Raw genomic sequence first — 15,942 nt, forward strand, 5'->3', positions numbered from 1 at the left:
TACTCAGATTCCCAGCTCCCAGTGGAGTCCAAACCCCAAATAAATCCGTTTTACCCTGTATAAAGCTTAAGTAGGGTAAACTCATAAATTGTTGTCCTCTATAACATTGATACAGAGATATGCACAGCTGTTTGCACCCCCCCCCAGGTATTAATACTTGCTCTGGGTTAATTAATAAGTAAAAAGTGATTTTATTAAATAGAAAAAGTAGGATTTAAGTGGTTCCGAGTAATAACAGACGGAACAAAGTAAATTACCAAACAAAATTAAATAAAACACGCACGTCTAAGCCTAATACAGTACGAAAGTGATTACAGATGAAATCTCACCCTCAGAGATGTTCCAATAAGCTTCTTTTACAGACTAGCCTCCTTCTAGGAGCCAGCAATCACTCACGCCCCTGTAGTTACTGTCCTTTGTTCCAGTTTCTTTCAGGTAGCCTCTCTACTCCAAAGAATATCTTCTGAGCCAGCTGAAGACAAAATGGAGAGGTTTCCCCAGGGGCTTAAATAGTCTCTCCCTTGTGTGTGGAAACCCCTTCCCCTCTCCTGTGAACAATCCAGCTCCAAGATGGAGTTTTGGAGTCACATGGACGAGTCACATGTCCATGCACGACTCAGTTCTTTACATGCTGACACCACATTCCCAGGAAAGCTCAGATGTGGATTGACATCTCTCAAAGTTCATTGTTAGCTTAAGTGTTCCTTGATTGGGCACTTATTGAGAATAGTCTTTTCTCAAGAAGCTGACCAACTGCTTCACTGAGGCTACTTAAAATCAAACAAGTACATAGCCAATATTAAATAACTTCAAATACAATAATGATACATGCATACAAATAGGATGAATATATCCAGTAGATCATAACCTTTGCAGAGATATGTTACATGGCATATCTAGCATAAAACACATTCCAGTTATGTCATATTTATACTCATAAACATATTTCTGTAAAGCATTATGGGGTGCAACATCACACCCTCCTCCTGAACTTACTGTCAGAGACTTGGACACTGTCCATGGTGGAGGCAGTACGTGTAAAATACCTGTTTGTCTCTGGTCACGCTCCCTTTCAGTACCTTTAAACCGTATGATGTCATTCATAGGTGTTCTAGCAAGGTTTGGGGTTCCTGGTCCCTGGGTGCCTGAAAACATGTTGGGGTGTAGTATTGCTAACAGAATGCAGACAGCAATAACAGTTAAAGTGTAGGTGTCTAGGCATTTAACCACCAGTGCCATGAGGCGGTGTGCCTCAGTTTCCCCTTCCACACAGCAGCATGGGCCTGTTATGCTTTTGCTGTTGTGCCAAGCTTCCAGCCTGTTTACAGGTATAGGCTGAAAAGCAACATGCTTGTGGGACTGTCTTGTCACCATCCCTAGCATGTACATAAAATGTTTCCCCAAAGCAGGTATGTCCCACATCTTTAAAGGGTTTACCACTAGTATTAACTCCTTTGTTTTGACCCATAGATGAAGTAGCAAAAGACACCAGATTAACAGCAAATCTATGGCGGACAGGCTTTGTTCACACAATTTAGCTTGCAACAGTTGCAAGGTCGCAGAAAAAGCAGAGATTCTTGTGGTAGAGGAAGGGGAACAGTCTTGTCTTGGATCTGAAGAGGCTCAATTTTTTCATGATAAGTTTCAATGGAGACTCAGCTTATTCAAAGCAGCCGTGGAATCTGGGGACTTGTTGGCATTAATTGATTTAAAGATGCCCATGATGTGCATTTTTTCATCCTACTCATAAAAATATATCCAGTTTGTGTTAGGTGACTAGTATCTTTAATACATGACACTGTAATTTGACTTCCCCATCCTTCTGGGTCTTTTCAAAGATCCTGACTGTTCCATTATTCTTCACTGTGGGAAGGTTTTCATCTCACCTTACCTAGATGACTTGTTGGTGAAGGTCCTGTCTGAGTAAGAGGTTGCAAGGTACTTTAAAATAAAAACACACTTTAAAATGTGCAACACACGCTCTTGAATGAGTGAAAATCTTTCCTTGCATTCACAATGACCTCTGTGTACTTTCATATCCGGATTTGGATGCCAAGAAATCCGAGGCACTATATTATTGAAAGCTGTATCTATGATTACATTATGTTCTTAAAGCAATACCTTTGGGTTAATTTAGTATGTCCAGGCAAAATTATGAATCACTGTAATCAAGCCCTTTTATCTTTTTAAATACTGTTTTATTTCACTTTTGTGTCCTAAAAATTAAAGTTCATATAGAGTACTACTATTGACACTTGTGCAACTTCCATGACCTCCCAAAAACTATCTAACTTTTGGATGTGATTGTCTGTTAGGAGCCTTTATGTGTGAAATTTCTTTTTTCTTTTATTTTAAAAAACAAAACCAAACCAAAGTGATGCAGTACCTGAAAATCAGAAGGATACAATATCAGACTTTTTACCAGAACCAGCTGCTGCTGTAACTAGCAAGACATCTCGTAATTCTGCTTCTACATCTGACAAAAAAGACCTTTTCATTCCTCATGATAGAAGCAGTGTTCCCGTTAAAGAAATTTCTAAAGGTAAATTTTGGTAAGATTATTTTTTGCTATCACTTTCCTTACATGGGGGGAGAGAAAAGAACTTTTGTTCTAGTAGGCAGTACTGTATTTTATATGATGATCTTTCTGTGTTTGTAGCAGACAAAATTGTAACCAGTTAAATACAATGTTTTTTTTGTGCCAAAAATAAAAACATTTGTTCTTTAAAACTACTTTGAATATTCAGTTTAGTCATGTGGCATTATTATATGGCATGCAGAAAAACAAGTTTATAGCTTGATTATTAGGGAGAGATAATGTTTGCAATATATGGGTTTATGGCATGCATAATTAGGACCCAATTATACTAGGTGAGGATTTGAACCAAAGCCTCTAGGTTTCTTTAGAGAATGTGAGTTAAATGGACTGTATGCTTATACAACCACTCAGAATGGCCCCTTAACTCAAAGTTTTAATAGAGCACATTGATATATTCACAAATTGTGTGCATCAATTTTTATGTAAACAAATGTTTGCAGACTGGATGCCTGGCTAGCTGTCTGTCTGATTTGCATGCACAGAGGCAGTATTTGAATACTTAAATGGATGTACCTGCAAAATTTTGTGGATGGATTAGTGAAAGATATCTGAAAATGTGGCAGCTTTGTATTGTGAAATCATTATTAAGCACGAGTCAGAAAACAGTTTGTTTTTCTTATTCCAGAATCAGAAAACTGGGTTATTTTACTATGCCATTTTTCTTTAATAATTAGTGTTTTAAAGTATTAGTATGTTAGGTTAATGTTTTACATTTAATTGTTTCTTCCTTGCAAACTGTCAAAAACTAGTTCTTCTACGTGCTCAGCCAGTCTCTTTTTTTGCATTTGGTTCAAGCTCAGGCCCAAATGGTGAAAGAGAAACTGACAGTTGGACAGTGAGGTGTGCTATGTGTGGCCTTGGGTGCAGAGAAGGAAAGGCAAATAGCTATGTCTTAAGATAAAAAGAAAAAAAAAACCCTTAATCATTACTCTGGTGCTGCATGCAAAAGATACATGTCCCGAGAGCATGTATCCATAGCTGCTACTGCTTTCAAAGAAATGTACTTCCAAGTAGCCGTCTCGCTTTTTTGTAGTGAAAATATAATGCTGCTATTGCAGTTGTTCAGCTGTTTCCAATTAGATCTCGTGCCTTTTTAAAAGGAAAAATTACAATTTCATAAAGCGTTTTCTTGGAGATAGTTGCCCCTCTAGGAATGTCAGATACAAAATGACTTAATACATTCATGGATAATGAGTTATTATGGGTCTGATTTTTAGAGGAGCTGAGCACCTGTGGTTCCCATAGATTTCGATGAGAGCTCTGGCTGCCCAGCGTCTCTGAAAATCAAGCTGTAAGTTTACATGAAAGTCAATTGTTTTCCTTATGAATTGCTTATTTGACATCTTAGGGCTATCTAACAGTGAAATGCTATAAGACTGCACATTTTTGTTTTGAATTTCCTGAGAATATCTGTAGACATCCAGTTTGTCTTTTTTTTGTTTAGTTTCATCTGCAAGAACATCTACAGTAAATCATGAAAGAAGTTATACTGATTGCATCCATTCTAGCACAGAAGAAACAGTTCTCAGCAGTTCTCATGAAAGTGCTGTAACAGAAAAAGAAAGTATTAAAACAAAGACTTATAGAAGACCCCTTAGTGCTTGTATGTCACCTGAGAAGACTTTTGATCTTCTTAAATTAGGCAGCAATGAACCTTCCCTCATGACAAGATCATTGAAAAACAATACAGATTCACTGGAATTTGACAGTTTCCACACAAGCAAGAGTTTGATTTTACCTGTAACTACAGAGGCTTCCGTGGTAAAATGTTTTGTACCTATTCTTCAAATAAATATTGCATAATTGCCCTGTCACCTTTTCAACATTTTATCTTGGCACAATGCAGTAGAGTGGTACTGGTAGTTAACCATATACAGTAGTTACCATGAAATATTGCACATTAATACGTAGTAACAAAGTAACTCCATTAAAAATAGTGGTAATCATAAATGAAATTTTAGTGGGGCAGGAGGAGGGCTGGCTATCACTGCCCCAGCCTTTCAACTGGGGAGGATAAAAGTGCTTTCACCCCCCACTTTCAGTCTTCTATGGGGATAGTTTAGAAAGAGCAAGAAAAAACAGGCGACTAGTCGCAATCTCAGAAGGGCTGCTCTGTGTGGCCTGCTGCTCACCCTCCCTTCCCCCTTAACTTTGCTGTCTGAGGTTGAGCATGCCCTCCTATGGAAACTATAGTATTCAAACATCTCTCACTGAATAGGTCTGCGGAGCTTATTTGTTTGCTTGCTTCCATTTATGAATGCAGTCTTTGTGTGTTCATCAAGGCAACTAATCTTGATTCTCTTTTGATGGTTGCAGATCACACAGTATGCCTACACTGGGATAAAAGATGCGCACCATGGTTGTGGCTTGCTGGGTCTTGCGGGGCTCAGGCTGCGGGGCTAAAAATCACTATTCAGACATTCAGGCTTGGGCTAGAGCCCGAGATCTGGGACCTTCCACTGCAGGGTCCCAGAGCTCAGTCTCCAGCCTAAGCCCAAACATCTTCACAGCGATTTTACAGCCCTGGAGCATGAATCCGAGTCAGCTGACCTGGCCCAGCTGTGTGTGTTTTTTTGTTTGTTTGTTTTTGTTTTTAAATCCCTATGTTGTCATACCCCCAATGGTTTAACAGAAGTGTGAAGATCAGTGGAGGTAATACTCTGATTACTTTGGTGACTACTAAGTAAGATAGGTTTTTAGGATTTTTTTTTTAGAAATATTGCATGTCTTAAACTGTAAACCTTTCACAAAAATATTTTTATATTAATTAGAATGACTTCAGGTTTTATGACATGAACATTGTATTAAAATGGACTTGGTATAAGTAGACAATATAAGCCTTTAGTGGTCTTTAATATTTTGTCTTTTATCCTAGTTGTTACAGGATGTAGCCCTGAGAGAAAAACCTACTTTGACCCAATATCAAGGACTTGAGGGATTCTTTATTTTGCATACAAATTCTAAGCAAGTAAGACTTGATTCAGTTCCTTCACCTTTCTCAGATTGCAGCTCTACAAACAGTACTTCAGTTTCAGGTAACAATCTGGAAATAAAATCCTCCACAACTGAACATTACATATTGAGTACCTATGTTGCAGTGCATCATAGCCTTTATCTGTGCATAGATTTATTTCTACCTCTATATAAGCATGTGCTAGGTCCTGTGGTATAATTTTTAGGTCAATATGATAAATTGGTTGATATTGGTATGATATTTTGCTCTGCCAAGAAGAGCAACTAATGGAATGTAAGAAAGCATAGGATAAATCAGCCCTCTATTTTAAGTTGTAAATTACACCAACATACTTGATTTCTCCCTCTATCTATGTCACCTGAGAATTTGGACTCCGATCAGTCTTCACACTTTTCTGCTGGTAGTAAATTTTGATGTGATGGTCTGCTTAAAATCATGCCTCTTTTGTTACTTCTAATGGCTTCCATTAAAGCATCTGAAATTATGAATTAAAAGTTACTAAATCCTTACTTGAAGTATAGAATCTGTAAAATACAAAATGTATAACAAATTATCTGCATATCACTTGAAAATATACTTGTATGTTTTGTTGTGTGAAATTTTTAATTATAGCACTGTTGACCACCTCTGGACATAATGATATTAAATAATACAGCAGCTACAGTCTCACAGGCCAAATAAATATGTACATGAAAAAAGTGTTAATATTTTCCTGGTGCTATTTATGTTGCATTTTTTATTTCAGGAAAGGGATATTGGTTCAGAGACACTAGCTTAAGTGAATATGCTGATGATTCTGTAGTACAGGATGTCTTGCAAAGTGAACTGAGCAGATCTTCAAGTAGTTTGGAACAACAAAACTTATGTGCTGGAGTTTCATCATGGACATTAATGCACAGGTCACCCACTGGTAAGAATATTGACAAGGTAACAATTTTTGGAGGCCTTGATTTAGCAGGTTAGGTAATCACCAGGCTAACTTTAACATATCAAAAGGAGTACTCGTGGCACCTTAGGGACTAACAGATTTATTTGAGCATAAGCTCTAAGGTGCCACAAGTACTCCTTTTCTTTTTGTGGATACAGACTAACACGGCTGCTACTCTGAAATTTAACATATCAGTAGTCCCTTTGATTTAAAGCTAAGCACATGCTTCAGTGATTTGTTGGCTCGGGGGCTTAGATCTGTCCGATACAATTTGTAATTAATTATTTTTTTGAATGCTAGTTTACTATTCTTTTCTAAAATAGGTAGTTTTAGAGTCTACCCAGTTTAACTTTAGATTTAGATATTGGAAAAATGAAAAATCTGAAGCATACTCAGTTGTCCCTCAAGTAATCTGGGGAATACTGAAAAAAAAGAATTAGACCAGGATCCCCAACTTTGCCTCAATCGTATCTCCAAAAATAAAAATCATGCAAACTCAATTTGAAAGATGGATAAATCCAATAACAAACTCAGAAGTCAGACTGTGCTTCTCTAATCGTACTCCCAAAGGTCTTCCAGATGCCAGCATTTAGGGTTGGGCTGACGGTGAGCTCAACATCAGACAGCAGGAGCTCACTAAAGGTGCAAGGAGCTACATGACAGCTTGCTTTCCCTACCTATCGGTATTTGAGGTATAACAGTAGTTGGGCCTGGCAACAGGCAGACAGCAATACCAACATACGGTAGCCTCCAGACATATTAAGTGCTGGCTTCTGTGTTGCACAACCCTTAGACTGAGTCCACTAATTTTAACCATCTTTTCTTTGACTTTTCCCATACAGCTTATTATAGCATATCCTATCAATGTCTAGTGAATTCAGTGAAGGCTTTGCTATGGACTCTTCCCTGAGAGTTGAATCTGGCCCTGAAGTAGTTGGAAAGATGTGGTTAGTACAGGTGATAGTGTGAATAAATAAATTTGCAAGTGCATCACTGCAACAATTTGCCTGGTCTCCAAAAATCCAGAGAACACATCATAAAATTGATCTAAAATCTAAAAAGAGCCTGTGAGAGAGTAATAAAAGTATATAAAAAGAAAAAATAGGTAGTAACCATTTCTCTCTGGAGCTTACTGCGTTGAAAGATACACAATGACTGCATGATTAAATTTCATGGTGGTTCACATTTTTAACTCACTGTCATCACCAGGGAACTTGTAGATTTGAAGGTGTATGACAACTCAAAGTTTCAAGGTAGTTTAAGTTGTACGAAGAGAGTAATTGACATCATTAAGAATTTTCACTTTATGGTAGTTTTCGAATATGATGTACCTGTACTATAGTTGAATGCAAAACGGTCTCATAAATATAACCAGTTTATCTTGGTCCTGTATCACTGGTCTTTATGAAACAGGCAGACAGGCTTGAGAGAGATCTGATTTGTTCGTTCTTGTACTACACAAGTTGGAACTGTTTGTCTCCACTGCCTTTCCCTTTTTCAGGCAGAAGAAATTATATTTTCTTTTAAAACTTTTTAAAAATTGTAGTTTTTATTTTAACTCAATGTAAATACACCTTAGGAACATTTATAATCTTAAAAAGCTTGTAACAGCTTATAGTGTATATTGGCCATTAAACTTTAGTTGCAAATACTTTACTAGCTAATTGTTTGAAATTGCCTTTGCTTAAAGAAGAGTCTTTACAGGAAATCTTATATATTAGAAAACAATTTCTTTTTATCAGAGCCAAATTTTTATTATTTGATTCTAATACTAAAAACAGCCTCGTATCTAAAATACCTAATTTTCACAAACTAAATTTCCACTGATTTGCACCTTAGAAATTAAAATGCATGGTATGGTGTAATCTGCTACAAATCAATAGGATATTAGTCCTTAATCTGGATTTATCTCCCCTTCTGGGTGCACAGTAGGGGGTGGGTAGTAGATGATGATGATATGAGATTTTAAGGATTTTTATTGAGGGAAGCAGCAGCTCTGTAATAGGTTAAATGAAGAATTATATCAACATTTTTATTAAAGAAATGATACGTCATACAATGATAGTTACAGATAATTGTGTAATAATTTTCAGAAGTACCATTTTCTGCTGTCCATACTCCAGAAATACTGTAAATGATGGCACTTCAATTTGGAGCCCCCATGTTCGAAGATATGTGTATAACAGGCACATATCCCAAGGTCATCTTGGCTATTTCAGTTCACTTAATCACTAGAAAAAACAAAACAGAATGTATTACAGTACTTATTTGCAAATAACTATTCTAGGGCCAAACACAGCTCACTTTACTTTTCCAGCCATGGATAAGATCCTGCACTCAGTTTTTAACCATTTTAAAGCTTTCTTTTTTAAAATTTCCATTTCAGTATTACGTGTTCTTAAAATATGTATCAAGCACCTCTTAAACATTTAACAAGCAGCAGTAGCAAATGCTTGTGGCCACACTGTTGAATATAATATATTCATGTCTTCACCAACAGTAAAAATTAAATAACATATTGAACGGTATATACTCAAACCATCTTTCTCACAACTTCCATACAAACAACTTTGTTTACTTTATTTTAAAACTTAGATTTCATATCCTTTAGTAAGCCACTTCTCTGTGCCTCAGTTTCCACTCTCTCCCTTTGTCTGTCTTGTCTATTTAAATTATAAACCTCTCTAGAGCAGGGATTTTCTATTACTATATGTTTGTACAGTGCTTAGCACAATATGGTCCTGATCTTAGTCAGAGCCTTTAAGTGCTATTATCTTACAAATGCTAAATAATAACAAACAAAAGGAATGATCAGTTAAATGATTCTTCTCTCATCTCATCAGTTATCCTTCTCAACCTCAACTATCTCCCTCCCAAGACACACAGCTCACATATTTCTTCGCTCATCCTGAGCAACCAAGTTGACATTTTCATTGTTTGGAAAGTATTACTTGACCGATTTTAAAATCAATTTTGAATTCAGTGCAAAAAATCTGAAATTTTATTTATTTTTGTTTATACACTCATATTTTATTTTTATACACATCAAAAATGGCAGAACCAAATAGTTTTAAACATGGCAGAAAAATATTCTATGCCACACAGACCAAGTGTGCTAACTTGCAATCTAGAATACTTTTTTTCCAGAAAGTTATATGGCACTATAAAAGGAGTATCAGATGCCAATTATAATTTTCATTGTGTTATGTACATGTTCAGTAATAATAGTTAGGCTTGGAAGGATTAGATTTTTACTAATTGTTGTCACCGCACACATACAAACAGATGAAAAATATTTCTGTCAATGATAATCAAAATGTATAGATAGGCAAAGTAAGAAAAACACTACTTGAGAACTTTAAATTACAATTTGATTTAAGAATATTTACTTTTATCAGCATCAAGTGTTGAAATATACAATTTATGTTATAATGGTTATAAATCTTTAACTTTTTTGAATCTCAGTGTTTACTGTGCTTGCCCTCCAATAATTTTGTACAACTGTGAAAACTGAAATTGATAAAAATGCTTAAAATCTAAATCAATATTATCTGTCAAAATTATTTAAAAATCAGATTCTGCCAAGACTAATACTAATTTATTACTTTAATTACAGAAAATGACATTAGTGAGATCAAATTCTATTATACATCTAAAATCATGATTCACAATTAGAAGGCAATAATGATTGTTTTGTTTTTCTTTCAGATAATAGTTTCCAAAGACCTTTGTCAGCAAATATACCATCCTCTAAATCTATGAAATCTGATGGTATCTGCTGTACACACTCTCAGACAAGACCAAGAAATTTAACTACTCAGCCCTTATCTAGAGCTGCTACTGAAATTTCAAAAATTGAATGCATTGATGTAACTGAACAAAATGACCCTCTCTTAGAATATACTGCTGATCAACAAGCCTTAGCTGGCTTGGAAAATGAACTAAAAAGTCATACAGGTAATTACTTACAGTGAGGACATAAGAGTAATTTTAGCTGTGTTTATGCATGCAAAAATGTAAAGCAAACTACATTATTGTTGTGTTCATGATCATTATTTGAGCTCTGATTTGTGGAAAATTAAAGACCTGATCCAGCACAAAGTACTTGCATCCTTCTGGGCTATGCAAAACTCTAGTTTTCTGGCTTAATAGAACGGTCTTCTTACTTTTAACCATCACATAATCTTCAGCTCAGCTCCATAGGAACAAATTGCAGACAGCTCATACTTATCTCACCTCCTGCATGTCTATCAAAGAAATCTGACAGGATGTGTCAGGTACCCCTTCTGGGTCTGAGTATTTTAATAGCCACCTGCTTCCTTGATATTTGATAATGTACACAGCAAATGAACCCTGCCACCAGGATCAAATCAAACAGGGGGGAAAAAAGAGGCCAAGAAGGAAATCTTATTAATGTGTCATCTTCAAGATGACACATGCCAGTTATCAGGCAGTGTTGGCAAAGAAACACTTCCCTCCTGGGATTGTGGTTTTTTGTTTTTGTTTTTTTAAGTCCACCTCTATGAAGACCATTTATTTAAGGGACAATTCATGGTGAATAGAGATGGTTGGATAAGGTTATGTTTTTTGGTTTTTTGTTTTTTTTTTGCTTTCAGACAATTTAAACTTTTTGATGAAAAATTGAAAACCAAAATTTTTAATTTAGAAATCATAGAATCATAGAATATTAGGGTTGGAAGAGACCTCAGGAGATCATCTAGTCCAATTCCCTGCTCAAAGCAGGACCAACACCAACTAAATAATCCCAGCCAAGGCTTTGTCAAGCCGGGCCTTAAAAATCTCTAAGGATGGAGATTCCACCACCTCCCTAGGTAACACGTTCCAGTGCTTCACCACCCTCCTTGTGAAATATTCTTTCCTAATATCCAACCTAGACGTCCCCCACTGCAACTTGAGACCATTGCTCCTTGTTGTCATCTGCCACCACTGAGAACACCCAAGCTCCATCCTCTTTGGAATCCTCCTTCAGGTAGTTGAAGGCTGCTAACAAATCTCTCCTCACTCTTCTCTTCTGCAGACTAAATAAACCCAGTTTCCTCAGCCTTTCCTCATAGGTCATGTGCCCCAGCCCCCTAATCATTTTCATTGCCTTCCACTGGGCTCTCTCCAATTTGTCCACATGCCTTCTGTAGTGTGGGGACCAAAACTGGACACAATACTCCAGGTGTGGCGCAGTCCCTCATAGAAGTTGTAGTTTGGGTGCTTCATGCCTCAGATTTCCTTTATGGGCTAGGCTTCATTTCCCATAATATATCATGGTCTCCTCTTGATGAGCCACCATGGTGCCTCCTGGGTGTCCCTGGCCGTGATGCAACATGATACATGGAAGCTGTAGTCCAGACTCAAGAGATTCTTCCATCATTGAGACATATACTGCTGGTACTTTAGAGTTCCATGTATATGTTCATGCAGCATTACTTTAGTCTTGGTTTTGAGTTACGATGCACATTTCAGGCCTGCAGTTGTCATTTAACTAATTCTCATCGAATTCACATCCTTGTAGATTTCTGTTGCTGCTAATCTCCCAGGGGTTAGGATGCACGCTGACAATACTCAAAGGAGAAGGAGAAATAAAATACCAGTGACTTTTGAGAAGACTGTCAGATGGTCTCACTCTTAATTTCTGCTTCTGACACCACTTCTTCAGACTTTGCTACAGGCTTCTGAAAAAGTGGAAGTAATTGAGGGATAGTTAGGGCTATATTATCTTATGTATCTTCAGTGTCATAAAGAAGTGGTGCAGCCTCTAGCAATCATAGTGACCATATAACTTTTGGTGCATACATATCACCAGGAGTGGGGATCCATGTTGTTTAGTCTTCTTGAAGTATTGTGAACTAGTAAATCAGGTCTCTCTACCCTATCTATGGTATTTCAAGACCATAGGAATGTATGCAACTATAGTAGCAGCTGCTGATGGACCCTGTGTTTCAATCTTTAAGTTGTGGTATTTTGTCCTTACTATGAACTCTTGAAAATAATAGAAACACTGATGCAACCATATAATAAAGTTTATAATTAATTTGTGTTTCCAGTAACATCTGAAACCAGAGTGTTTTATCACTGTTATCTTAATGATGTCATGTTTTTTGCTGATATGACTATACTGTTCTGAGAGAGTTTTTAGAGACCATATATTGTAGATACTGCACTTTTGTTACATAGGCTACTGAAAATTACAAAATATTTCAGATTCTCAGGAAAAGCTTTACAGCTTTACCTCTGAAGACTTATCCACCTTTAGCAGACATTCAAAGAAGATAAGTGAAAATATTACAGATTTCCATAATAACCTAGAAATAAAATACCACAGTAGAGTTGATATTTGTAGGTAAGTTAAACCTGCTGATTATTTTTTTTAGCTGTTTAATAAAATGCTTGACTGGCAAACTACTCATTGACTTTTTTTTTTAAAGGGACAATTATTAGTATATGTGTTTCATCTGAATGACTTACTATATTGATGGGATTTTTAAAAGAATTAAAAAATGCCCTAACATGTTTGTTACACTGCACAATGTTTTGTTAAATCACAGAGTTAATATAACATGTAAAGATGAAAATTGTAAGGGAATACAGTCCATTAAAAATAAGAAAAAATAGTCCCTAGCCACCAAGATTATAGCAATATATTGGGGTAGAAGTAATATAAATCTAAAAATATGCTGCTTGTGTAAATTAGCAAAGTAATTTCTAGCTAACTCATGACATCTGTGATTGGGGAGAGAGTTATTCTTCGTTAGAAATAAAATTGTAAGGACCCATTTATTATATGTGAAATTTCATGACCACACAAAGTAATTTACATAGCTAGACTAATTTATTTTCACTTGTGTAATCTTAATTTAAGAAAATAATGAAATTATGTTTTTTATTGGAAAACATTAGTTCTTGTGCACGGTTCACTGAACATTGTTTTTAAGCCTTTTCTGGACCATTGCAGTGCAGATGTTTCCATTTTCTCAGTCACTGCTTGATGTCTGATAAAAAAAAAATTGTACAATTCCATCATTTAACCATGTCCCCTGCATCTGCCCTCTGATACGTTACTTGGAATTTGATATCTGGCAGTTAGAGTGGTATGATTGCTGTTGCCAGGAAAGTAGAATGACCCTGCTAGTTGCTAGATATCTGAAAGAACAGAGTGTGGACAGGTCTAGGTGACAGGAAATTTGTTGCAACTCTCATGGGGGAGGGAAAGCTATCAGAAATCATGAAAATGGTGTAATTTGCTGGTAAATGCCTATAGATTATTAATGTTGGGTTTTGGTTTTAAATACCTTGCCCTGTTGCCAAGACACACAAAAATTGCAGCTGTTAATGAAAGTCCTCAACAGTTTGCTGTGGGAACTGTTTTCCAACTAACCAAAAGGCATAGGTTAATTAGAACAGTTATGGAATCAATGTTTCTGTCATCAGTTATGGTGCAGGATGGTCCAGTGGACTGAGCATGTGACTGAAAACCAGAAAATCCTTTGATTGACACGAATTCTGTACATGACCTTAGGAAAAGTCACTTAACTTCTCTGCCTCTCAGTTAACTCATCTATAAAATGGAAATAATAATGATTCTATCTCAAAGGATTAGTTAAACTTTGTACAATGTTTTGGAAATGAAACCTGTTTAATAATGAAGCAGGTGCATGTCAACAGGGAATTAAACAAAATTTGCAAATTAAATAAAAACAGTAGCAGAAGAAATGTTATGCTCAAGATTCTAGAAAGCTATTTCAAACAAATTTTAGTTTGTTTTTTTTCTTGGTTGCTATTTAAACCAATGATGATGGCACAAATGAAAACCCCTTACTTAGCTTATTCATTCTGGGACTTGGGATTTTCAGGTGAGACAGGATAAGGAAGGTACTTTTGACTCACCACTTAGCTAAGAGTGGGGTTGGAAGGATTAGATTTTCATTAGTAAATGTTGGTGAACTTTGATTTCACCATGCACACACAAACTGATGGAAATATTTTTTCATTGATAATCAAAATTTACACATAAGGAAAGTAAGAAACTGCTTGATAACCTATTAAAATTTGATTTTAAGGACATTTACTTTATCAGCATCAAAATATTCCATTTGTGTTTAATGGTGTTAAAGCTTTAACTTTTAAAATCTCAAAATCTGTAATTAAATAATTGTCTGCCCCACCCATAATTTTGCCCAACTGTTAACATTTAAATTGATGAAAATTAAAAAGCTTAAAAATAAACATTGATATCATCCAGTGAAATTATTTTAAGAAAATCAAATCCTGCCAAGCCTAGTTGAGAAACAACTTGTCCGAAGTTGAGAAAAATAAATGGACGCGGTAGTTTTGGCCAAAAGTATACTTTGTTACAATTTACCGATTGCACAACGGTCATACCTTTTTTAATATGATAAATCAAGTTAATATTAGATGAGTATGAGAAACAGGACCAAAAAAATCCTACCAGGATTTGTTTCCTTGAGGACCTTGAGCACAAACTGTTGATAATCATTGTATTGTGTGGGGTTTTTTTTTGTTTTTTATTTTTAGAGACTGTGATGAAAGCCATACAGATGAGGAGGAAGAGATTCTGAGGGACAAGCAAGAAGTTATAGCACTACGTTGACCAACCAAAAAAAAAAAAAAAAACCACAGCCAAAACTTGCTAGTAATTTTTTTTTCTTTGCATAATATAAAACAGGTAGACTGTTAGAAGGCAGTTCTCAGGTGTTGAAGATGTTAGCTGCTGAAGAATGTTGTTGCAAGTCTATCCTACCAATAAAACATGTTTAAAATTAAAAATCATTTATGGGTTTTGGCTTTTTTTTTTAGCACAAACAGTATATTACTATGTGTTTGATACTATTGCATCTTTTAAGACCATTTTACTGAAACCTAAGGCCTCGTCTACAGTACGCAGTTATTTTGGAATTAGCCGAGTTAATTTGAAATAAAACTGATTCCATCCACACAACCAAACCGGCTTTTTCTATTTAAAGGGCTCTTTAATCCGGTTTCTGTACTCCACCTCGGCAAGTGGAGTGGCGCTAAAGTAGAGATCGCAGTTCCGGGTTACAGGTACTGTGGACGCAATTTGACGTTATTGGCTTCCGGGAGCTATCCCAGAATGCTCCCTTGTGACCGCTCTGGACAACACTGTCAACTCCGATGCACTAGCCAGGTAGGCAGTAAAAGCCCCGGGAACTTTTGAATTTCATTTCCTGTTTGGTCACCGTGGCGATCTCATCAGCACAGGTGACCATGAGCACAGTCCACCATCACAGGCATTCCATCTATCGCCCCGCCACAGTTAGGGAACCCCAGCGCATTAAAGCCATCCACAGTGGTCTTCGCATTTCCCATAGTCACTATCTTTGATAGCAGCTGGTCAATGATTGCATTGGCTACTTGCAGCACAGCAGCCCCCACAGTAGATTTGACCATTCC

The 15,942-nt window shown here is 36.4% G+C and overlaps 1 protein-coding gene across 9 annotated transcripts in view; it reads left to right on the top strand.

The window, feature by feature from the left end:
- Positions 1–15,274, top strand: part of ZBBX (zinc finger B-box domain containing) — a 48,490-nt gene extending 33,216 nt beyond the window's left edge. For 7 of the 9 annotated variants that reach the window (XM_084640024.1, XM_084640025.1, XM_084640026.1 and 4 more), the window contains 7 exons: positions 2,376–2,542; positions 4,044–4,360; positions 5,475–5,634; positions 6,319–6,483; positions 10,210–10,458; positions 12,715–12,853; positions 15,046–15,274. In XM_084640024.1, coding sequence (XP_084496150.1) covers positions 2,376–2,542; positions 4,044–4,360; positions 5,475–5,634; positions 6,319–6,483; positions 10,210–10,458; positions 12,715–12,853; positions 15,046–15,121 — 1,273 coding nt within the window. In that variant the 3' untranslated portion in view covers positions 15,122–15,274. The remainder of the gene's footprint in view (positions 1–2,375; positions 2,543–4,043; positions 4,361–5,474; positions 5,635–6,318; positions 6,484–10,209; positions 10,459–12,714; positions 12,854–15,045) is intronic. The other 2 variants (XM_084640030.1, XM_084640032.1) reach the window with 2 other exon arrangements.
- Positions 15,275–15,942: the final 668 nt, after the last annotated feature.

This window comes from Lepidochelys olivacea (assembly GCF_965140295.1).
Source record: "Lepidochelys olivacea isolate rLepOli2 genome assembly, chromosome: 9".
In the NCBI taxonomy this organism is placed as follows: domain Eukaryota; kingdom Metazoa; phylum Chordata; order Testudines; family Cheloniidae; genus Lepidochelys; species Lepidochelys olivacea.